This window comes from Pholis gunnellus, assembly GCF_910591455.1.
Source record: "Pholis gunnellus genome assembly, chromosome: 9".
NCBI classification, from domain to species: domain Eukaryota; kingdom Metazoa; phylum Chordata; class Actinopteri; order Perciformes; family Pholidae; genus Pholis; species Pholis gunnellus.
Window position 1 is genome coordinate 8,944,821 of NC_136535.1, and position 25,169 is coordinate 8,969,989.

A 25,169-nucleotide genomic window follows, 5' to 3' on the forward strand; every position below is an offset into this window, starting at 1 on the left:
GGTTTTTAGACCAAAATCAATACAACAGAGGACATCAATACATAGATGCACTTCAATTTTCAGAAGGGAACCTCAGACTGAAACTATAAGCATGCGGTCACATAATGGTTATGTATTATCTTGAGTGTTGTTGATGTTCTTTAATGTGGCTTTATTTTCCAATCCCAGTGCTTCCAATAAAGAGTAGACATCAGCAGTTTTTAAACCATAATAGAGTTCAAACCATAATTCTGTTGCTCTGCCATGTGAGCTAGATGCTAATATCAGTCTTGAGGTCCACAGTTTGAGAGAACCTTAAAGCTTTTCCATGCCACATCCCAAATTTGATGATTTCCCAAAACCAGGATGTACAACAATGGATGGCACCAACGCCGAAGCATTAATATCTCAGTCAATACTCTATGACATGTGATCTATCTGAGGGATTAGCTGCAGTGTTTTCATTAAGACAGTTGTGTCATACGGCAGGGTTAATCAGCACCATAGGGGTTTCTCCTGCACAGTTGCTCTTGTGCTAAACCGGGCCACGTTTATCTTCTCCTCAAAACCACATCTGCTCTTCGAGAGCAGTTGGCCCTGCTCAGTTTTAATTTGAAATGGATCACTCAGTGCTGCAAACAGAGACATACCAAATGAAAAATAATGTTCCCTTTTAAAAAGAAATCTGCCGAAAGCGTCTAATGACCCTCTTCTTTCGTGTCACAAATGGAAAAACATCTCTCTTATTTTCTTTTCATCCCAAGCAAAATCTCTTTCTGCTGTTTATTTTCATTGGGTTGTTTATTTAGCTAGTCTTTCAGCACTATTTCCTTTGTCTGGCATGCTTAGAGTTGCTCTGCCACTCGCACCAGCAAGTCCACTATCCGAGAAACCGGTGACCCCAGGGCAGCCTCACTGTGTTCGCCTTGGCTCGTCTCCCATTTCAGAAAGGCACCAGAAACGTAAGACACGGGTGCATGTGTCGTTCGGACAGCTTATCCTCCCTACAGGACTTGAATTGCTTAGTAGGCCCCATTATTGGTCATTAAACAGCCTACTCTCTTTGATCTGGTCAAGGTCCGTGTCCTCCCTGTCTATCTGCTCTACTGCTTTCGTGACCTCTCCTGTATCCCTGTGCGGAAATATCACTGCAACTGCTGTTATCTCCAAATGAGGATCCGCCGCAGCTTCTACACCAACATCAGGCTTAAATATTCTGACAGTTTTATATCAGGAATAGGCTCCTCAGAAGTACAAAGCAGACTTTTACATGCTCAGGCCATTTTTCATGTAACAGGTGCCGAGAGAATCTGTTCAAATTTCTGCCTCTAATATGAAGACCATATGAGGATTAATCTGCAGTCAGTTTAGAAGCAAGAGCACATACCTGTAAGGAGAAGCACATTTGATCATAGTTAGTCCCTTGGTGTGCTACAGTAGACATGAAGAACGAAAAGGGCAAGAATGACTGCAATGGAAAATCTTTTCAAGCTGTGAAAATACAACTTATCAAAGGGGCTGCTGGACACAGTCACATCCCCTTTAACCCACATTTGCACAGATAAAGTCTGGTTTGCCTATGGACAGTCTGCTACCTATGAGGAGTGACATTTTAAATATGGGCAAAATATCAAACTGCTTAATTAAATAGCAGCAAGCTCGTGCTCCATCCAAAGGTATAATTTGGTATCCTTTCACACAGAGTAATCACAGTGCAGCTAGGTTGGTAAAAAATATGAAATATCTTTATATGATTTCTGCCTATTAATGTTAACATTTACATCTTGCTGTTTACGGTTGCTGCTGTTAAAAACGGCCTCCTGTAGTTCACTCCTGGTCTTAAATCTTTCGTCCTACCTTTCTGTGCTTCGTGGACTGCGCCATAACAACCTTGCCGTCGTCCTCTTTAAAAAGTCTGGTAGACAAGGACGACAAACGTGACCTTTGACTGTTGTTGTGTCTGTTAGGTCGGGCTGTCCTTACACCCTGTGACACATTCCACTCCTTACGATAAATCTTTCCTCAGGAATCGAACTTTGATTTATTCCTGCCATTGTCACAGGGGTCTAGAGTCAAAGCGCTCAACAAGGAGTCACAGAGGTTAGTGCCCAGGGTCTACCAGCAGGATATGATACATTAACCCATTCAATTCCTGTGGAATGTCCTCTAACACCGCTTTAATGGGCTAATTTGTTACTATTATGGGCATGGTTGAAAGACTAATATGCATGACTATGAATAATTTGTTAAACTGAACAATAGCGTTTGCAAGACACAAGAACTAATGTAGAGTAATGAGTTCCTCAACCACACACAGGACCACTGCCAGTTGGTTGTACCAGCCTTAGCGTCACTTAGTTTGGGTTATTCTAAATGGTAAGGCGCATGTCAGTGAAGCGTGGACTATACTTTTTGAGTTTGTGAAGAATTTATTAATACAATATTTATTCAAAAGAAGGACATATTGAATGTTCTCCTGCTTAGTATTAAGAAAGATATGCATCAGGGTGAAGAGGGCATGTTGTCCACGTTGTGTGTTTGTGTTTAAAAACACACTTTTATGCTTTGAAGCTGGCAACTGCACATTTTGTATGCATTGCCAATGACCTCCACAGCCCCACATACACTATACTATACTATAGCGCAGCATTAAAAATTCCATTGAAATCTAATGTATCTGAATCTGCTGGCAGTAAGTAAACACAGATACATCTTCGGAACTGATTTTTGATAAATAATCTTAGATCCAAGACTAATGAAAAAGTTATCTTAGTCGATATAGCATGTTTATGGACATCAAAAGTGTCATTTTGTCATTCAAAACATAGTTGAGCTTGATAGCTCTGCCGTGACGGGTTTGCAGCAATTTTTTGCAATTCATTTGCATGCACGATGTCATGGATTCAGTCATATAGAAGCAGCAGTTGTTACATCTTTGTTCAAAAAGGCCGACTGAAGAATTTGAGTTGTAGCAGCGTTATTGGAGTTGCAGAAGTTCCTGCGGATCAAATGAGAGAAGGGAGAGAGATACTGACATCAGCAGACAGAAATCTTCCAGGAGGTAGATCTGACGATGGTTGATTCTCCAGAGTATGGTGCTCACATAAAACTGATTATGGTGAAGCTGTGCTGGCAACAGATAATCTGTTCTCGCCCAAGAAAAGGATTTGAGATTTACCATAGAACCATGCCATATGTTTTGCTGGAACACTGTCCTACCGTAAACAAAGTAACTAGTTCACATTGGACTTGTTGAATGTGTCTGCAGATAAGGAGATGATAGATGATGACCCTTTCCCCTCTTCTATGTGTATGATGTATGCATTCAATCACAATGATGATGTTTTTCTGCTGTGGTCCTGAGGTCAGTTTAGCTCAGTTCAGTTCGTTCGGATCGTTCCAGCAATTTCATCACTCAAAGAACAAGTAGCCGCAAATTTAGACGAAATGTAACATAGAGGACGGCTGGACATGGGGTATTAGCATAGCCAATGAAGCATTGACTCCACCATCTAAATGACAGAGTGTGAATGCTGCAGAATTTTAGCCCTGCGTATTAAAGCATTAGATGAAATGTTGTCTTTTGGATTCACTCGCTTGTTTAATAAGTGGGTTACTTCTTGGGGCTTATTTGAAGATCATTTGCTGGTCTGAGTTGCTCTCTAATATAAGGCCTCAGAACATCAGAGCAGTCTTTAATTACAAAGCCAGAGCAACATTTACTTGGATCATGGAACAACACAAAAGACTTGAGGGAGATGTTAGGTGCCAATTTATCTGTGATTTACATTACTCTTCCTTTCTTTCCTGTGCCATAATTCACTTGTCTGCCTCTACATCATGGTTAGAGATGAAGGCAGAATAACCTCATCTGCCTCCCTGACAAAAGTGGCGGGTGACTGGCCACTAGATGAAAGACAGACTAGATGGTTTTCAGGCCGAAGGTCACGGAGGGCAGCTGGACGTTTGGCTGACCTGTGACCTAGGACCTCACTTTAGCCAGAACTTTTTGTTTGACTGGATTAGATTAGGAATGCCTCGTACCCCTTTCTATGTAAATCACACAGACACAGATGCACGAACTCTCACAAACATGATCAAGTATTGTGTGTAAAGGTGGGATGGGGTCGACACTTGAGACCTCTGAAGACTGGAAAATCGGTGAGTTCCAGTCTCTGATCCAGAATTTGATCTTTTCTCCAGGTATCAAATATTTTGCTGTTGTATACAGGGCAAGCACATGACAGTGTAAAGAACAACACTGAGCTAGCAGCTTGCCAACTAGTTTAGCACATTTCAAAACAAAGAAAAGATGTGGTTTTAGCTTTAATCACTTACGTATCGAGACAAGAATGAAATGGGAAAACCAGACAAAACTTTGGGAGAAATTAGTAGTAGTGTACAGGCCCTCAATTAAAGTTTTTTTTATAACATTTTAACTGTAGGTGATTTGTACAGTGTGATTTTAATTTTGTCAATAATATATCTGTCTACTTGAATGTCACAGAGCCTGAAGCTTATCCCAGAATGCAATGTGTAGAGTGCAAAAAAAACAGGTTTCCTGTTCATCTCATGGCATGTCACACTGCGCTGATTAAGGTCTTGAGTCTGACAAACTTTTTTTAATTGAGTTCCTTAAAGAGGAAGAACGAAGAGATTCATTGTTCATGTGTTTTAGTTTTTTGTTAACAAAGGAATATATGTTTCCATACATTTTCATTATTTCTCTCGAGTGTTGGATATCTCATTTTGGAAGGAAACCCTTTTCTTATTTTCAGTGAAAACCAGATAATATATCATAATATATCAGAGTACATACATACGTATATTGGCAAAGTAAAGAAAAACAAATCTGTTAGGTGTGATCTCTGCATGCCTTCACATATCTGCTGCTCCTATCATAAACTGGATTCCTTTCAGCCTTATGGAAATTATTCTAATTTATTTGGGGAATCTATATCTATATATCCAATCTATATGGGACACAGTCAGTTTTTTCTTTCAACAAAACATTTTAATACCACTAATGGTAAATGGAAATATAGCAATATACATTTAAACCTCTGATTTGCTATCACTGATGGATTGTGGAATTTCATCATTGAGCCTCTCTCCACCAAATGCACACAGAAGGCATTCGCTTGCACAGCTGGACAAGCAATTAATACTGAAGCAAATGTCATTTGATGTTAACAACCCTGTCCTATGTAAGTCTCATTGCTAAGCAAAAAGCAGGAAATGTAATCACTGAATGGACTCAGGCTTGTGGATAAGTGTGTGAGGTAAATTTGAGGTGTGTATGAGTATGAGTATAACATGGGGATCATTGGGGGGAAGTCCTGTCCAAAGCTCAGTTTTTGTGAAACCCAAACAGGTTTTTTTTCTTTCAAATAGATGAAATATGTTTGATTCAGACTTGTGTGTGTTCCTTTTAGGAGCTTGCGTGAGTGTAATCTATCGGAGGACATGTTTACTGTGGAAGTCCCTTTTGCTCTGAGAAACAACCAAAGTGCTCACTGACTACCTTATGTATACTCAGAAGGGATTGTTTGAAATGAATCACATGAAGGAGGGGACTGGACATGTATACAAGATAAAATATAATTATTCTATCACCTAAATATTTTGCTGGAAACTAAATAAATATCCTTGCGAGGAAATGAAACATACGTATTGCTTTGCTTTCAAAAGAATTTGTGTGAAGAAAAAAAAAAAAGCTCATGAATCAGATTGAACATCTGAGATGGTAAACATACAAATATCACATAGAACCATACTACCATAACAGAACGTGCTCCAGTTTAGGAGGTGACGTAGTTTTACATGTGGAAATATGGAAAATCTCACTATCACAATTAGTTTTTTCCGGTTTAAAAACAAGATGAAAGGTGTAACGATGACAGAGCGCCAGTATCTCTATCCGTCTCCATGTGACGGAGCCAGAGTTTTATGTAAAAAACAGCTGTTTGTGTTTGGCAGGGGACTGTTTGGAAAGTTACTGTACATATTGTGTGTGTGCGTGCTCTCATTTGTCTACCCATACACGATTCTCCGGATGAATCTGTGTTGATTCGCAATTATGTGACTCGGTGAAACAAAAGAAAGCGATCCAAACAGACACTCAGCTCTCCACGGCCGTCTCCATTGCCAGAACGTGTTATGTGTCCAACCCACGTCTGAACCAGGGATGACTTCCTTCAGGACTGGGCTTACAGTTAAACAGACTTTACTGGAGAAACCGCTTGCACGCCAGAACCCTGCCTGGGCAGTCTTCATTTGTTTGCAGTGTTTATCAGTCGGTGACAGGGAGTGTTTATGTGTACGGTTCCTGTAGGCCTTCATGACCCCGATGCCCTGACTCAGCCCCTCTTCCTCGCCTCGAGAGCGACGCTAGAGAGTGAGTGAGTTCAATCCTCTTCTCTCTGGATAGATTTCATTAATACACGAGTAAAGCGCAGTAAAGTGGTGGCTGTGGCAGTTGGGTTATAATCACCCCCTTCTAATCAGGAGGCCTTCACGAATGTGCTTGAACATTTACACGGGTGATGAAATGAGTGTCCACGCTTTAGCACATGCAATATCTTGAAACCTGCTTGGTGTTAGTAACATGAGACTTCATTTAATAGATTTGGATTTAAGGACAGTCAAATTGAAAAGATTGATAAACTGGGGTGGGATGTCAAGTCTTTTTATAAAGCAATTGAACATTTCCTGCTTTAAACGTGCTATTAACCCTTTACATGAGTGAATACATAGCTTTCATTTCACTGGAGAAACAAGAACAACCCTTCAACAGTAGGCTTACAGTGAGTCTTTAGGTCTCCAAGGAGAATGGCTGACTGATTTCTTCACGAAGTAAACATTAAATGAAATGCTGGTGCCACATGGCAGCTTAATTATGGTCCAGTTAAATTGTCTCCAAGCCACATCACCGAAGGAGAGTCTGTCAACTTCATCATTATGGGGAGCAGCCGCTGCCTGGGGTGAGAAGTCTGAGTAATGATGTAAAATGTCACATCGTGGAGGCCCTACCTAATGCATTCAGAGAACATGTAAGCACTGTGCTGATGATCTATTGATTTATTTACGTTTGCACACTGAAGTAAGTGGCTCTGTCAAGCTTTTTCAAGTACCAACCTTTTCTGTGTAATACTATCACTGAAAGCTTGTCAGACATACAGTGTGTTGAATCTAAAATGCGATTTCTACAAGAGAAATGATGTATTATAAACAAACAAAAAATTGCAATTTAGAATCCTCATGCTTGGCTTGCTGCAAATATAGAACATCTACCCGTTGAAAGTGTATTTGTTTGGTCCTGCCAGGAGACTGGACAGGTCTAGACACTCCAACATAAGCAAGTACACACAGTGACACAATACTTTCCAAACTATCTTTTTTAATTACTGTTTTCCAGCAAGCTCGAATTAAATTACTATGGCAATACAACTGTCAATAAACATGTCCTTCATACTGAGTGACTTCTACTATAAAGTCAACCACCTAAAAATGTCAGTGTTTTTTGGAAGCTGCCCATTGTGCAATGTTTTTTTCCATTTCCTGAAAGATGAAGGTGTTTCATGATGGCCCTACTGGTCCTGTACAGTAGAGTAAGAGCTGCAGACTCCATTCTCTGCCACGCCACAGATCTGGCTCCCTCTGCTGCGCTGGGAAACTTAACCAGACCATCCCAATCTTACTCTAACTGCTGACCTCAGCTGTGCCTCAGGCACAATACTGTCCAGTAAATGCACACAGAGTGAATACTACTTGTATATTTCTGTCTACATGTCGGTATCAATGTCCATATGTGTCGACATGGTCAGCATTTGCATGTGATTCTGTTTATGCAGGAGAGTTTTTCATGCAAATCGAAATCCTCATTGAAATAATATCAAAGCAAAAAAGAAAGCTCTGCTTCATGATCAGCCAAACCATCAGTGCACGCAAAACAATTTAAATCTGATGTCTTCAGTGTGTTATTCATTATTAGTGGTTATATGCGTTACTCAGAGTTGACCACAAAAAGATAAAATTAGCAAGTGGTTGCATTTGACTTGCTTTGAAATGTCTCTATTGGAGGATATGGATCCATGTCAAAAGAGTTCACTGTCTCCTAGAGGGATTAGACAGATATGTCGCCACTAGTTCTGTATTGATGAATGCAGTGTTCTTTGTAGCCAGCTGTGATCACTAATTTACTGAAAGACAGCTTGATCACAGGAATGTAGCAGCCCTTACTGTAGACATGGCTCACACAAAGAGAGGACAAACTCCAGCGTTGAGTCTCTCCATACTCCTCATCAAACAGGCTCGTGGATCTCTGGGAATCAGGGTCCAATCTGGCTCTGATACTGCATCTGCACTGTATTTGTGCATGCCATGCTCAGTGGGCATTCTCCCACCCACTGCAGGCAGCTGTAGCATTAGCCTAGCCCACATCAGTGCTCCTGCACCCCCACACACTGTGCATGGTTCATATTAGCTCCCCTCCCACCTACCCAGACCCTGGGATCCACCGCCTGGCCTGCCTCAGCAGACCAGAGCTCACCGCAGCCATTGGATGGCTGTGAAAGGGACGACGTGCTGAAACAGAGCCAAGCTAGAGCCCGACAGGCCCGGCTCCATGGGTGTCTGATGCAAGGTCACCTCCCCTGGTAGATGTCGCGTGAGAGTGAATCTGCTCAGCGAGCTTCTAGCATCAGTTCACCTCCCACACTGGACGTTGGGCAATGTGGTATAAATGAGCATTTTAGCATTTAGTGTGTTTTTTTCCAAATCACCTAAATTCCACATCTGCGAGGCAGCTAATGGCAAACAATTTTACACCGATTGGAAATATAAAATAGCAAGCTCCTCCGACCCACTTGTTTGTTTTAAATTCTCTAACCTCCACATTTTGTTATGAGATTGTCATTCAAAATGATTGTTCATTCTTAAACTAGCAATTTTCTCTTTATTTTCTTTCCATTGGATAATTAGTGGTGAGCATGCATGAGAAAATAGTGGCAGCTTTGTTTCTCCCATTTGACCTTCGGAAAATATACAGGCTAATGTTTTAAGCAGGAGCTCTCAGATGGGTTACTGAGCTGCCTCTGTCATTCCAGGTGGCCAAGGGTTAACGCCACACACACCAGTATGCTTACGCTTCCAGAGGAGTTTTTGTCATATTTATTTTTCCAACCAAAGCTAAACCTTCATTGAGAATTATCCCAGATATTGTGTATAAAGAGTTTGTCAGCGGTGGCAAATGCTGCACAATATGGCAAAGTCCTCCCTAGCTGTGAGCCTACACCGAGGTCAGCATCATGTCTGGCATGCAGGCCTTTCCCAGGACCCCCTGCTAACCTTTCCATCCACGTGCTTTTCAAAAATAAATTGCATATGTTTCTTTGGTTTTTTTCGGCATCTTCAGGACATCTTCAATAAGAGTTACAAATCAAATGCTCCCAGTTTACCTGTTGGGATCACGGCTCATATCAAATATTGACTGGGTTGGTACACACACAAGGGCTTTTACAAACACCTGTAAGTTGTTTTCACGGTGAAGTTACATTCCATCTTGATGTCCTTTAGACAGAATCCTTTTATAGAGCAGATATAACATACATGTTTCTACTCTGCTACCCTATTGCCCTCAGTGGGGCTTTTTGTTGTTATCATTGCAATCATTTGTACTTAATTAACCTGCGCAAATAATTAGAAAGCTTAAGAAGAAGTGTTGCATGTCTGGTCTTGAATGCAGCTTCCAGTCTGTTCAGCTCAACTAGCGCTATACCTTTTTTTCTTTAGCTGCACAATATCTCTCCTCTCTGCTCATTTTGCTTTTCTGAAACCCTTTTCTCCTTAAATGGTTTGATGCTTAACCATCTCCAGATGCAAGGTCTAGATTAAAGACAGATGCTTCATTTTTAGAAGAAAGTCTAATGAAAGTAAAAAAAAAAATAGGCAGGCCACCTAACTTCCAACAACTGAAGTTTGTCACAACTCTTAAATTGCAAACTACAAAGAGAGCCCGCATATATTTTAAGTAGTGTGAGACTTCAAAAACGTGTGGTGAACCCAGACAGGTTCAGAAACATTTTGAGTCAAGTCTGAATTCTACTTAAAAACGAAGAGGTATTTTCATTCTGAAGACTCTACATTTCTTATGTTGCTAGATTACATTAGATATAGACTCACCGACAGGCTGCTTGTTTCCTGGAGGTTCATTTGGGCAAATGTATGATAGTGAATGCCAAGCTGCAACTTGATAAGAAATTGAGTGTTAAAACACCACCCAGTCTTGTGTTGGAAACTTAAATTATGATGCCACTCAATATGTGGTATTCTTGACGTTATTACTCAATAGAAGTGCATTTGTTCCAAAGCAGTAGCATTTATAATACTAAAAGAGGGGAACAGTTCTTCTCAAAAGAAAACAAATTTGGTGATAACTAAAAATAGCCAATCTATTGAACATGCTTTTTTTTTTTTAGAAGAGGCCCTTCCAAAATCGTAACATTTGGTAACATAAACAATTGTTAGCATTCTGCTTTGATGTTCTTACATTTCATGTTCTATCACATTTAATTAATCAACACACTGACCTACTACCCGCTTCACACAGAAACTGTTACAATGTTTTGACTGCCTTGTTCCTGCAGTGTAGTAGTTATGGTGAGTGATGTGTGAGAAGAAAGGAAAGAGACAGAAACCTTATCCTGTCCTGTGTCTGCACTCTAGCACCGTGATTATATCCCTTTCTGCTATATTACCTCCCCTCTGTTCCTCTGCCAGATATGTGGACCTAACACCATACCAACCTGCTGATTGGTATGGTGTTAAGGGTTAAGGGTTAACCCCTAACCTGCCCTTAACCCAAGTCCTCCACATTTATGTCAGTGAACTACACAGAGAAAGATGACAAGCTGCAGTTCATGGGACCCTTGTTGATTTAGAAATCAATACCTTTTTTGTCTCCTCGTGTCAGAACGTGGTTCTTTTATGTCCTGAACTGAGACAATCCCATTCTAAGAAACTAGGGCAGTGAGACCTGCTGGGATCATAAGCTTGGCAAAATGCTGCTTTGTTGCTGCAGACTGGTCAAAAAGAGCTGCTCAGTTTTTCCAAAGGCAGCCAAAAGTTACTTAGCTGAATTATGTCAAGACCATGTCATTCTGGAAAATGTACTGTGAAATATTATCTGTTGTCATGTTTATCCTTCAGCACATGCGCAATGGATGTGTTCTTCTAAAGTTCTCGTCTGGTCGACTCATTAGCCCTGTAAGGACACTTGGAAATCATTTACAAACTAAAAGGACAGTTCAGGACGATATGATTTGGCAACTGGCACATAACTGTATATTTTTAGAGAAATCAGTGTGATTAAGATGGTTACTGACCTTGACAGTTATATGGTGTTTCACAGGGATACCCCAATACAGCAGATGTATTTTAATGGACATCTGGACGGAGAAAGCAATTGACAAATCTGGAATAGATTGTTCATGTGAAGTCATGCGGGGATACTGTAGGAAGTTTTGTGAATTTGAATTGCTAATAATACAGCTCTACTGCTTGGTCTGTAATCATAACATATATGTTGCTGTTCCAATGCCAGCGTAACGTTGCTGAGGCTTTTACAACAGAAATTATGCAAAGGATAATTGAGAGTCACGCTTGAATCGCTGTTTTTGAGCGTTTCCTGTGAATAGCCTTTGTTTGGCGGGCCACACGCAAAGACTTGCTCCCATCAAAAGGATGTTTTCCCCAAAAGGTTGAAGCGTGTTGGTGTTTCAGTCCATCCAACCCTCTAACACTTGTTCACATGGCCCCTGTGGCCTTTTGTCTTGCACTTGCTTCAGGTCAACATTTAGCTTTTTCCAACACTGGCACGTGATGTGATGTATGGTGAACTATTGGCTTGATTTCCGTTGAATTCCCTGTGGATATTAATGGTCCCCACAGGGTGAATCCTATAATGTTTTTGATGACCCCTTGAGCTTCTACAGCGTCACCATCACGCTAATATTTCTATTTCTATACAAAAATATCAAAATCTATCAGACAGATTGCCATTAAATAGACTTAAATCAGCTCATGACATTTCTCTAGTGCCACAAACCTTTCAGTTGAAAAATGGTCATTTCTAAATGTAAACATTTAGCATGTAGCCGATAGTGAAACTGTCACTTTGCAATGAAAGCTGCCCCTTCTCCTTTACACAGACAAAGCTTTGACTTAAAACTTTAATATACTAACATTACCCCAAAATCGGTGGAATACAAAGAAAAGCAGAGCACCTTAAAAAAAAAGAAGAAGGAAGAGTCTCAAGACCTTTTTATGTCACGTTCACCTCACAGCCAGTGTTCCTTAGACAACACAGAAGAGTGTAGCATAGCATCCAGTAGTCCTTCAGTCAGGTAGAGCTTTAGGAAGACCACAGTATCTACTCTGGCTTTCTCATACCAGACGAGCTGATTAACACAATAAGGCTGCTGGAATGCTTCATGAACAACCTCCCTTCTGTTTCAGCTGGGACATCTTTTGAAATGTCATTACTTTTATCACCCTTGTACAAAGCAGCCAGACGTCACAGGCCAAAGTTTGGTAGTATTTAATACCAACCATTTTATAGACCTTGCATACGTCTTGAACTATGCCGTGAAGATTTCAGAATCAAAATCTCTCACATATGGTTGGTTGGAATCCAGACAATACTGTCTGTGGGGAAAATGTTTATATTTTTGGATAGATTGGTCAACAGTGTGTGGGCATCTTCCTTCCACCGGACTGGTGTGGTCTCCGTCTGGGTCTTTAGTGTGGTGGTGGACATGTCACAAAGTCTCTATCCTGTCTGTCTGCTACGTTAGTGAAGTAGTGAATGAGGCTTTTAGGAAGTCTCTGCCTTGCTCTCTTCGTCTCTGCTGTCCTTAGAAGTGATGCCAGGACAATGGAGTGAGAGGAGTGTGCACGGCTTCACACCAGCTGTGAAAGCTCAAAGCAACTCTCAGTCCAGATTTCTGCAACTCGCCCACTCTTTTCATTTCTTTGAGCCTACGCTCTCCTCTTTGCCTTTACTGTCTTTTAATGATCTTCATGTCACTCCATCAATCTATCAGACCTGCATGTAATTGCTTTTGTGATAATCCTGCTATTACAGGATTAATTGGTCATGTCTGTGAAACTGTCACTATTGATTTTATGGCATTATTAAATTCATATTTGGATAGTTTCCATTTTTGGATAAAATGCAATTGATTGGGATTGATCTTGCTGTGAATCTGAGATCAGATTTACATAAATTGTGGCATTACTGGAGTTTAAGATACCTTATCCTTTATCCAGAAAACTACAATCTCTCGATTAGGTGGAGTACTCAGATGCCTTAACTTTTATAAGTCTCCGCAGTTTGTCAAATATAGTCCTCTTTATTCTACACCCTTAAAGACGGAAACTTGTTCTTGTTCAACATTGACACAGATCTAAAAATCTATAAATTGTCTTCAATTTAATTCTTTAAGCCCATTACAGTTGCATGGCCAACTGGCTTTAGAAATGTCATCCATCATTTCATATATACAGTATATATCCCGGTGAATACAGAGAAGATTTTGGTGTGTAATCAGAGTGCAGAATGAGTGTTTGTAGGTTGTTGTCTTTACTAAGATACATTCAAAGGACGCGTGCATGCAGAGTTTGATTGATGTGTGTGATAATTTCCCAGTTGGCAAACATTTACATGCACACTGCGTCATTTCTAGCCTATTTGGATTGGCAGAGGTGCAGTCCTGATTGGCTGGTCTCACTAAGGACTACGTGAGATAGATTTGTTTGACTGGGCACTCTAAAATACGGGGAGCATGATTAAAAACTACGTCGCCTTCATTTCACCCCTTGTTGGCCTCAGTGGTTTCGGCTCTACATCATTCATTTGCTCACAGGTTTTTGCACCGGTTCTTTCCACGGGAGAACTGTTTTGCATGCCTGCACGATGGAGATGAATAGAGGCGCAGCAGCTTGGGCATGCTGACATACGTGCTTTTGCCTTATCCACAAAAATATAAGAACAAGAACTAGAAAGCCACAGTGGTCAATCATGTATAAGAATAATAATTGGTCTTTTGGGAAATTCAACTCTAAAAATAGAACGCACCTAAATCCTGAGCTTGTTTTTTTCCAGGCCTGGCTCTCTCTCAGACCACAGAGTGAAGACAGGGGCCAGAACACTTTGGAGCATCCAAAAGCTTCAGGATCATTATTCCATTTGAACATATTCTACATAAACATACAAAGGCTTGTTCTCTCCTGTGAATCCTGTTCTCTTGATTGGACAGTCAGTCACTCAGAAAGTCTCCTGTGGAAGGCTCCTGGAATCTGATGGAGAACCACAAGTGCCCCAGTTATCTTTGGATTCCCCCAGCTTGTTTAACTAAGGACCCGGCCAAACGTTGCCTTTCCCCTGCTGATAAGACAGCTCCCATCATGCCCCACTCACACACACAGAGTGAAGGGAGAATACTGCTGGCTGCTGCTGATGATCTAAGATTACTCCTGCTTTTGAACTTGTAATCCAATAGAAATAGAGACTTTGCATAATACCTATACATTGCAGTAGAAAGTGTAAAAAATAAGTGGGAAACAGAAAGAGAGGCCCCTACTATCCATGTCAAGATGGGTACGACAAAGTGGTGAATGTTATTTTTCTCCCCCCTGCAGGGCGGAGAATTCCTACTTATGACAGCCCATAGTAAAGAACTTCCTTGGTTATAGCTATTTCCTTTTCCTCAAAATGTACAGTATGCTGATGTAGAGGAGGCAATACTCGTAATGTACTCATGCATATATATATGACTTTGTTTTTGTCAAAAGATAAACAAAGTGTGTTGTCAAAGTATTGAAATGAATGATGGATGACCTTTTGCTGTTACATTGCTGCTGAACTGCAGCATTATGTAACATCCCAAGTAACTTTCAGTCTTTATCTAAGATTCTGTGAGAATCTTGTTTCATCTGTTGAGATTTATACTGGCTTTGTTTCTGATTTATCTTAATCTTTGACACCAGATGCCACATTTTGTTAGGTTATCCTCATCTCTCAGGTTTCATGGTTTGGGGTTTGGCCAATTGTCCTGCTCATTTTTTTAAAATATGCATATGGCCTCATATGTCATTTAATGTGTGGCTGAAAAATGATAATCTTCTGGACAGAGAAGTCTGCGATCCAGCAATATGACAGTGATAGGCTGCTATTAACTCAGAAATGAGAGTGGAATTGAAATCACAGTCTCTGCAGATTCCAAAATAGACTGATCGCTTCAGGCATTTTACTTACAGTGGTTAGGATTTATGCAAATGTGATTGTGTGGTTTATTATTTTACAGTATATTTCCCCCCACAGTCATACACTCATGGAACATATTGTTCAAACCACATATGGCTCCAAATACCTTCACTACTCTGTGCAGTGCTGGAGCACTGGGAGAAGGGTAATTATTAAAGCAGCGGATCCTCCTCATGTCAATTATTTCATGGAGTACGCATCACTCAATCCCCTGTCTCTTTGCTCAGTATCTCTGGTGCACAAACTGTTCCATTCTTTGCTCAAGTTTAAACTTACTGGGAACCCTTACTGGTAATGTAATTGTGTGTTAAGTTTGAACACGGCAGTACGTTTTACTGTGTGTCATTATGGATTCATAGAGTTCAAAAGAGCTCCGACTCCCACCCCAACAAAAGTAACTTTCCCTTTTTCATCTTTTTTTCTTTCCTTTTTCAAGTTTTTGTATCATCAACATAAATGTGGGCTTTTTACATTGGATTTTCTTTGACTGCATATGGGTGTACTTTGTAAAAAAAAGTTTTTATGGTTGGTTGTCGCTTAAATGGAAAGCAACACGGAGTCTCCTCAAATAGCTCGTACATTCAATGCCTGCCACGCGGTTCAGTCACAATGGGGGAAATATTCCACTACAGATCTGTTTTGAAATGTTTGCAGCATATATAAGACCTAGGTATTGCTAGAATGCTTTCCCTCCAGCTGACGCTCATCACACAACTGTGAAAGAAAACAAGCATATAAAGCTGCGGGCTTGTTATAAATAACTTGTCCCCCTGCAAAATGATAAAATATTACAGTAAGCTGCAGCCTCCGCACGTTAAAAGATGGAGTGGCTTTCTTGTATTGCTCTTGGTTTCCCCTTTCCTCATGCGGTTTATTATTCTTCTCTTTGGCTTGCGTCTCTGCCAGCTTTACAACTCCCTTCACTCCTACACACCACTCACCCTCTGTTAGGAGTTACAGTCAAGAGTGTGGAGCATGCTCTCTGCTGAGTCCCCCGTCTGCCATCTGCTCAGGAAAGAGACGGAGTAGCCAAACCTTCATCGCCTTGAATGAATGATTTCCATCTATTCACACTCATACCAATGCCATCTTTAGAAAAAAGTCAGCTCTTGATGATAAGCATGACTTGCCTTATTTTTCTTGGCAATGTTCCTGAGAACTACTCCGTCTTACGCAGAAGAGGCTCCCTGCTGCTGAGTGTTGCGGAGCACCAGAGCATGAACTGAGCTTTTTCGTTTTTTTTTCTAACAATTAGCGTTTTCCTAAAAAGATCCATTTATAAAAGATGGAAGGAAGGAGAATTCTAATCAACTTGTGAGGTTTAGCCCCACTGTAATCTCTGGCAAACTGTGATCCAGCGCCAACACTTGCAAACAATTATACTGCTGGTACCTAGGGGCCCAATCTGATTGGTGTATTTGCTCTTGCGCAGTCTTGGGAGATCCTGTAGTAATTGAGTCGGCTCCCTGGCTGATGGCTTGTGAGCTGCTTTTATAGCTGCAGCCCTCTGTAGATGTGCGGCATTATTAAAACCAGACCGCAAGTTGGATATTACATTGGGTTCTAATGCGCTGCACTGAAGCATACTGTGTGGTATCCCATTGTTGCGCAGCCGTCCCTGTCACTGTCCTTTGCAGACAGACGCCACTCCTGAAGCAGGCAATTTTCCCTGCTGGCAGGCCTCCCAGAGCCTGTAGAAGTAATCCTCCTCCCCGCCACCCTCCTTCATTCCCTCCGAGCCCCTTTCTGCCAAAGGGTTCCGATAAACAACAAAGACCAGGTCCAAAGATGCTTTCAAAAGGCACCTGGTATGGTGCTCTTGTTTCAGTTTGTGGATCTCCATCACTCTTATATCCCTCTAATAAAATTTAGATTTCATCTGCTGCGGCTTTAGAGTAATATTATTAATGAGTATGGAAACTGCTGAGTTTATCCAGTAGGACATTTCCCTTCCAACTTAATAAATTAAAATTTTAATGCACATTGTTGGAATGTTTAACCAATAGCATGTTTTCTTCTCTGTAGGTGACTGCGACAGATGCAGACGGCGGCTCCTTTGGCTCCATTACCTACTCCCTTGGCTCTGGCGTTACCAGCGTGGTTCCATCTCAGTTCACCATTGGCAAGGCGACTGGCCGGATCTGCACGAGTGCTGCACTAGACAGAGATCAAGGGCCAGCCAGCTTCGACTTTACTGTAACTGCAGTGGATGGGGTGAGCCACCGCATTTTGAAATCATGCTTAATATGAATCCGTTGAGCCACAGAGTAATCCTATAAACACAGCAGCCATGCTTTTCCTACAGAAGGCAGAGCAGAGACATGGCCAACCATGCAGAAAAACTTTGATTTGAGCAGCCAAGTCAAAAACTAAATATTGAATCTCCATGGCTGGCTTAATCAAATGAGTATATCCTGTTCACTTTATGCCAAATAATACTTAACAAATAAAAGGTTTAAAATGAAAGAACAATTATTGCAGCCATGTTAAAGCAATCAGTTGGAGAAATGCCTCAACTGTCAAGGCAGTAATATTTTAACAAGGTGGGCTGCTGCCTCCCGCGTTTTTGCCACCTCGTCGAAATGAAAAGCCTGCACTGTATTTTCTCCAAATGAAATGCCTATGAAACAGATTGTTCTGTTGTGGCGGGCCCTCTCACCCTCCACGGGTCATGACATATTGCTCTTTCCCGAGGGAAACTATCAATCTGTATCCCTGCACAAACCGGCAGGGACTATATTTTAAAGGCCGCTGCTATACATTGAAATTTTAACAGGGTTTACTGCTGGTTTTTACTTTTACTGACTTTCGCTGTTAATGTGGTCTACTTGCACCATTAATGTGGCCTCAATCCTGCTTTCAGGTGTGTTTTTCCTGTTCATGATTTAATGTATGTGAAGATATAACAAAGAAGCTTTTTGTTTCCTCTGCAGGGTGGACTGAGCTCAGTAGCCTATGTGAAGGTAGATCTGGCTGACATTAATGATAACAGACCCGCCTTCTACCCAGTCAGCTATGCTGTCAGTTTGAGCACGCAGAGCGCCCCTGGGACATCTGTTGTCAGAGTGACCGCCTATGACCCAGACTCAGGCGAGAATGGCAGAATTACATACAAAACAGTACCTGGAGGGGCCTCCCCTTACTTTACTCTCAACAAAGACACAGGTAGGCACAAGTCATTTTGATGTATACTTTACATTTTGTCCATTTTATTTTTATTGTTCGTGTTTTATAAAGTTCTGCAATGTTTGTCTCAACCTTGTCTCCGTCTTTATTTTTATAGGAGTGATCTCCCTGTCTCGGTCTGTCTACGGGAAGGCCAACTCTGTCATTCCCGTGGTAATCTCCGCTCAGGACGGTGGCGGTCTGGTTGCCCTCGTCAGTGCCAGAGTCAACATTAGCGTGGTGGCAGGGCTGGTGGCTCCACCTATCTTTGAACAGACTCAGTACTACTTTTCTGTATCAGAGGATGTCTTGCGGGGGACAGTCGTAGGCATCGTCAAGGCCAGCAGTAAGATAGGTGGGGACAACAAACACATGCCCTTTATTCTTCGTCACTCACTCACTTGCTGACTTACTGACTCACTCACAGACACCCAAATTGAGCTTCACAGCCCATATTGAATAGTTCAGAATACATGTATCAGTCACACTGGATCAGGCTTAAGAGAGTTTCTTTTCTGCTCCCTGCACCACTTGTACAAATATACGCTGGGCCACTATACACACTTTACTTTGAAATAACATCAATCAAAAATACCATTCCACAAACTGTGTTTATATATTCATTTTCTGAGTATTTAGGGCTCTATTCCAGTCATGAAAATTGAAAAATGACATTGTTGGCGTATACTGTTACTTCAGTGCTTTTAGCACAGCCTCCTGAGCCATGGTGACGTGTCTCTGGTTTTTGTCATCTTTTTCCCTTTCCAGGCACCTCTAGAGATATCTCCTACACCATCAGTTCTGGGGACCCAGGAGGCTACTTCACAGTGGATCCTGACACTGGGGCCCTAAGGACCAGTCTGCCCCTGGATCATGAAGCCCAGTCAACTCTTGATCTGGAGGTGCAGGCCCGCAGTGGCAACCCCCCTGCATTTGGCCAGACCCGTGTCCACATTACCATCGCAGACATCAACGATAACCCGCCTGTTTTCCTGCCCTCGTCCTCCGAGTCCCTGCTGCTGCCGGAACATACAGAAATGGGCACAGTGGTGTATCGTGTCCAAGCTGAGGACGGAGACTCCGGAGTCAATGGGCAACTCAACTTTGACCTTTCTTCACCAAGTGGAATCCAGAGGACCTTCAGTATAGAGCGCAGCAGTGGAGAGATCCGATTGGTAGGGAGCCTCAACTATGAGATTGCTCCCCGTTATGACCTCCAGGTGATTGCCAAGGATGGCGGAGTACCCCAACTTAGTGCCACCTTTGTGCTTGTGGTTCATGTCCAGGCAGAGAATGACCAGGGACCTGTGTTTGATACCCTCACCTACCGCGTGGAGCTAAAAGAAGGGACTCCGATAAACACACGCTTCCTGCAGGTCAGGGCTCTGAACAGAGAAACCTCTGGCTCAGCTTACTTCAGTCCCCTGGCATATCACCTGCGTCCAGATGGAGATGCTGCAGGGTTTGGCATTGCTGCAGACAGTGGCTGGCTGTTTGTGAAGAATTCTCTAGACAGAGAAGTCAAGGACATGTATCTTCTAACAGTGCTGGCCAGCCAAGGTTATGGACAGTTGAAGAAGACGGGCAGTGCCACAGTGCGGGTATCGGTGACTGATGAGAATGACAACTCTCCTCGGCTCACACAGGAGAGGGTATTCATGGCTGCAAGAGAAAACCTGCCTGCAGGAACGGGCTTTGGTCACGTGACGGCGTCAGACCGAGACAGTGGCCCCAACGGACGCCTCAGCTACCGTTTCCTGCACCTCGATCGCCACTTCCAGATTAACTCCCACACAGGTTAATTGAAAATGTGATGTACTAATTGTTAAATTAATCCCAGCAGCAGTCACTGCTGGTCTCTTGGATTGGAGTGATGTGGAATGGTGATAGTTTAGCTTTATTTAATTAGGCAACTAAAAAAGTATGTGCATTTATGCAGAAAAACTACACACTCTATGTAAAGATGTCTTTGCAGATGTTTAAGAGAGAGATGCTTAAAGAACAGAGCAGTCATAAATAAATAAACAAAGCTGCAATGCCATGTTTTAATGAAGCTGCTGTTGACAAAGGTCAGCGCAAGAAAAGAAAGGCTGCACTGCAGATATTATTGTTGAATATCTTCTAGAATACTTGAAGGCAATTTACCCCAAAAATGCAGAATGCTCAATTTTATTTTTCTATTACATTTTCTTCTGTAGATTGAGCCAAACATAACCGAGCCAGTCGCTGGGCTCAAATATCCTCCATCAGTGTGAATGAAGGACAGTCATTAACTGTCATGAACTGTCATGATTCTGCAAGAATGTCATAGAAAATGTAAATGATTTGAGAAAAAAGCAAATCTAATGTTTATTCATCTCTAAAAGATGAGATACTACATCTGCCTCTTCCCCGCCGTCATAAATTAGTCAGATAATGGTGACAGTGGCACTAAGCATCTTGCTGGGCTCTAATTGGGCTGCTGGGCCTGTTAGTCTGTGGGTGGAGACTCACAGTCTGATTTGTGATTAGTTTCTGGCTGAGTTGTGACTCTCTACAGCATCTGCCAGTCTTCCAAAATTCCTATTTGTGTGTGTGTGCACATGCACACGTACATCTGCACACTGTGCATGTCTGTTACTTGTGTGTCATTGATCAAAGCCTGCTGGCTCTTAAGTCTCTCATCATTATTCCAGTGCTCTGGACTAGTGCCTCTGCATAAAATCCCTCTCATCCACCCCCTTCTCCCCCCAGGTGAGATCAGTACAAGGACTACTCTGGACAGAGAGCAGCAGTCGAGTTACCAGCTGGTGATGGTGGTTCAAGACGGAGGTTCGCCCCCTCGCAGCGCCACAGGCACAGCCTTCATCACTGTCCTGGATGACAACGACAATGACCCCGCTTTCACCCACAGCCAGTCGGGCAAAAATCTCATCATACAGGTGAGGACACAAGACCGGACACACAGACAGGCAGAAAATGAAATTTCTTTCATGGCTTTGGTTACATCGATTTGTGTTTCAACCCGTAGGTGACAGAAGGACAGTCCTCTGGGATTTTACTGGGCACGCTGCAAGCCAAAGACCCCGATGAAGGGGAGAATGGAACCGTATTCTACTCTTTGTCAGGTAGTAAAGAGAGTACTTATATGTGCAAAATATGTAATATATGTATGTAAATGTGGTACATGTTGTCTTTTAAGAAAGTGCTAGTACTCAGTGAGGTGTCCTGATAATAAAGGAAGAGAATAATGCATATCAGGACACCTTTATTAAGGGCTATCTGCCACCCATGGCCATGGTATAAGCATTTATCGTAGGATTTTTAGATAAATAAAATAGATAATTATTGGTGTCCATGTGTGTAAATACTGTAAACATACTGTAAAAATGATTATGATACACTTGAAGTGAAGTGAAATAAAGTGCATTTTGCTCCCCCACGTGCATGGTCTCCAGTTAAAGTTGGGACTGTCTTTCTCTCCCAGGTCCCAGAGCTGAGCGTTTCTCTTTGAACCCAAACACTGGGGAGTTGCGTTCATCATCCCCTCTGAGCCACTCGGAGCGGGCTGAGTACACCCTGACGGTGACAGCTACCGACAGAGGACTTCCCCCTCGCAGTAACTCCTGCCCCCTCACCATTCAGGTCAGACTTTATTTGGAGCGCGGCCAGCACAAACACCCGCACTACTCACCTATTTAATATCAAAGAATAGACTTGGGGCTGAGAGGACCCATGTCTGTGGGCCCCTCAGAGTAGTTGCAGACATATCACCCTCACGTTTGACAAGCCTCCCTCCCATCCCCTCCCTTTTCTTCCCCTGTGACTTTTCAAAAGGGGAATTTCTATCTGAAATGGAAAAGTGGGTCTGAATCAAATACTCCCAGCTGGCTTGTGATGAGGGCCAGCTGTAGACGGCTCTGATCAAGGTCATACTCAATGACTTCAACACTTTTTTAATACAGTAGCCCTTTTTTGCAATGAGCAGCAGGGCTATACACTCACGTAAAACACAGCATTGAAGGTAATTCAGTTAATAGTTAATATAGAACAGAAAAGGGACACAATGGAAGAACCCTCGAAGGAACATATTTAAAGGTTCCGGGAAAATAGAGTTGCCATGTAAACAGATCCATTAAGTGCCACTTTAGTTTTTCCTCCCTTCCAACAACAAAAAATGAAAGTCATAATTATTAGTTAACTGGATTAAACAGTGCAATGTTTTTCTTGCCCCGCTGACGCATTTCTGTAATCTCCGTTAATCATCTTTTCTAAATCCATCGATGATAGGATGGGACCATACCAATTTATTTCTGGAACACTGCTTTTCCATTAAATATGGAAGCAATTTACAGCTTGTCATGTAAGATTTCACAACAAACAGCATATTTTTTTGCGTGCCTACTGTGGGAAGTGTTCTGTAGGATGCAGTGCTGAGTACGATCACGCCTTCAGCATAAAAAAGTGTGATCAGCATAACCGCTCCCTTTACCTCCCCCTATCCATCTGCTTATGATTTATTAAAACAATGTGTCATGTGTGTTACTTATGGTGCTCTTTTCATACAAAGGAGAGAAGTATCAATGTTGTAGTCTTTGAAGACACTTGAATTGCTCATCAAAGGGAGCGTAAAGCTATCCACAGTACGGGTATATGTCCCAGTGCTAGATTCAAACCCTCTCACCATTTCCTCCTCTTGATTGTGTTACTTTTATCATTTATTATTTTTCCTGGCAGCGACATGAGTATCAGATTAAGTGTGATTGAGGTTAGCAGACGTGTTATTCATGTCTATAAAAACCTCTTGTAACGGGTTTCATTTGTTCCCAGTGAAGACATACAGTACAAGAGAGACGAGAGGACAAAATCTCTTTTTGTTTTGCCCCAAATCCATTAAATATGACTTTGTATTGACATTAATAAACTTGAGTTGCCACAAGGCATCTCAATGAAACATTAGATCCACTGTTATGTAGCTGTGTCCTCATATAATCATACAGTGTTCTTCTTCAATGCAGGTTCTCAGCACTAACAGACTGACTTCTAAGACCAATTCCTTCTCCCTATCCTTCAACTCTGTGGAGGAGACCAAGCCTGGATCTGTTATTGGCTCAGTCCGCATTCATGACAGAGAAGCTCCTGAAGAAGGGGAGGTGACCTACACGGTGGTTGGGGGTACAGACCGAGATGGGACCTTTGTCGTGGACCGTCTGAACGGAGACGTGTACCTAGCTCGTCCTCTTGACTATGAGCGAGACGCACGCTACACCCTGGAGATTGAGGTGGATAACCTCTCTCAGGCCTCTCCTAGCAGCACCCTGGTCCACCTGGACATTGACATCGAGGACAGCAATGACCACGCCCCTCAGTTCCCCGAGGACCCCATCACAATTGTCATCTCTGAAAACATGGAGCCCGGCTCCTCTGTCTATACCTTCCAGGCCACAGATAAGGATGGCAGTGGTCCTAACAGCGAGCTGAAGTACTCCATTTTCCACCAGTGGCCAAACACCCCTAGCCTACTAACCCTCGACCCTTCCACTGGGGTTCTCTCCTTGGGCCAGGAGCTGGACCATGAGGTCACGTCCAACCTGATTCTGGTTGTAAAGGCAACAGACTCTGCCCACGATGCCAGCCAGAGGCGCTGGGGTTCTGTCACGGCGAGGGTGTACGTAACCGATGAGAACGACAATCCACCGGTGTTCAGCTCGCCAACAGCTGTCAGTGTGATGGAAGACCAGCCGGTGGGCTTTGTGGCGCTGTATGTCATGGCCAGAGATGCAGACCAGGGGGAGAATGGCAGAGTGACCTACAGCATCCAGTCAGGCAACACTGGGGGGACATTCAGCCTCAACCCTAACACTGGTAAGTCCAGCCCAGTGCCAATGCAGTATAAATGTTGGATAGTTGCCAAGCGCAGATATTGTAGAATCAGATCATTTGAAAAATAACGTTATTGAACATCATTTGGGGAATCATCATGTTCTGTCTGGTGGTAGTGTTGCGTAAGTCAATATATCTGGGAGATCGTTTCGGAAGAAAATTATGATTATGATTTTCATAAAGTTTTATTTCGTACTCGTAGTTTTATGTCTTTCCTTGCTCCTTGTGCATATGCAATATAAGTACAGCACTTGTTTTAATCGGATAGCCCCATTTTGTCACCGCTCAGACGATTACTGCAATCAGTTTGCACGGTATTATCAGGAAAGGTTTTCAAATCTTGGACTTTCAACTGTTTACTTATTTTCCACCAGGCCCACTCTTTTTTGCTCCTGTTTTTTCATTTGAATAATGTTAAAATGTCCAGCTTGTCCTTTATTATTCTATATTTGTAGCACCTGTTGGGAATTCCAGTGTTTAAGAATTACTGTGTCTTGCAAATCCCCTGCTCATGATGAAATATTTTCAATTCAAACAGACAAGTGAATCTGCATCTGTTCACCTCTGTTTGAGTTTTTTCATGGACTTTTAAAGCATTTGTGCCACCTATGAATTTTACACATGCAGAGCATGTGTACTCACCTTTCCATGTGCTTCCACACAGCCCCCCACCAGAATTACCAAACCTCCTGCTACATAAACACACAGAAACTCTTGTAATACTCTGCTTAAATCTTAGTGCTGCACAACTCTTGCTTCACCTTTCATGACTTATTTCTCTCAGTTGGAGGCCAGACAGACAGAGCAGCCTGCCAAATATTAAACACACACACACGCA

General features: G+C 42.3%; 1 protein-coding gene across 1 annotated transcript in view; it reads left to right on the forward strand.

The window, feature by feature from the left end:
* Positions 1-25,169, forward strand: part of LOC306701033 (protocadherin-16-like) — a gene marked incomplete at both ends in the record, with an annotated part of 67,100 nt that overhangs the window by 32,540 nt on the left and 9,391 nt on the right. The window contains 8 exons of the mRNA XM_079166254.1: positions 17,330-17,518; positions 18,238-18,469; positions 18,588-18,824; positions 19,238-20,266; positions 21,203-21,390; positions 21,480-21,576; positions 21,936-22,093; positions 23,467-24,313. Of these exons, the coding sequence (XP_079022380.1) occupies positions 17,330-17,518; positions 18,238-18,469; positions 18,588-18,824; positions 19,238-20,266; positions 21,203-21,390; positions 21,480-21,576; positions 21,936-22,093; positions 23,467-24,313 (2,977 nt within the window). The remainder of the gene's footprint in view (positions 1-17,329; positions 17,519-18,237; positions 18,470-18,587; positions 18,825-19,237; positions 20,267-21,202; positions 21,391-21,479; positions 21,577-21,935; positions 22,094-23,466; positions 24,314-25,169) is intronic.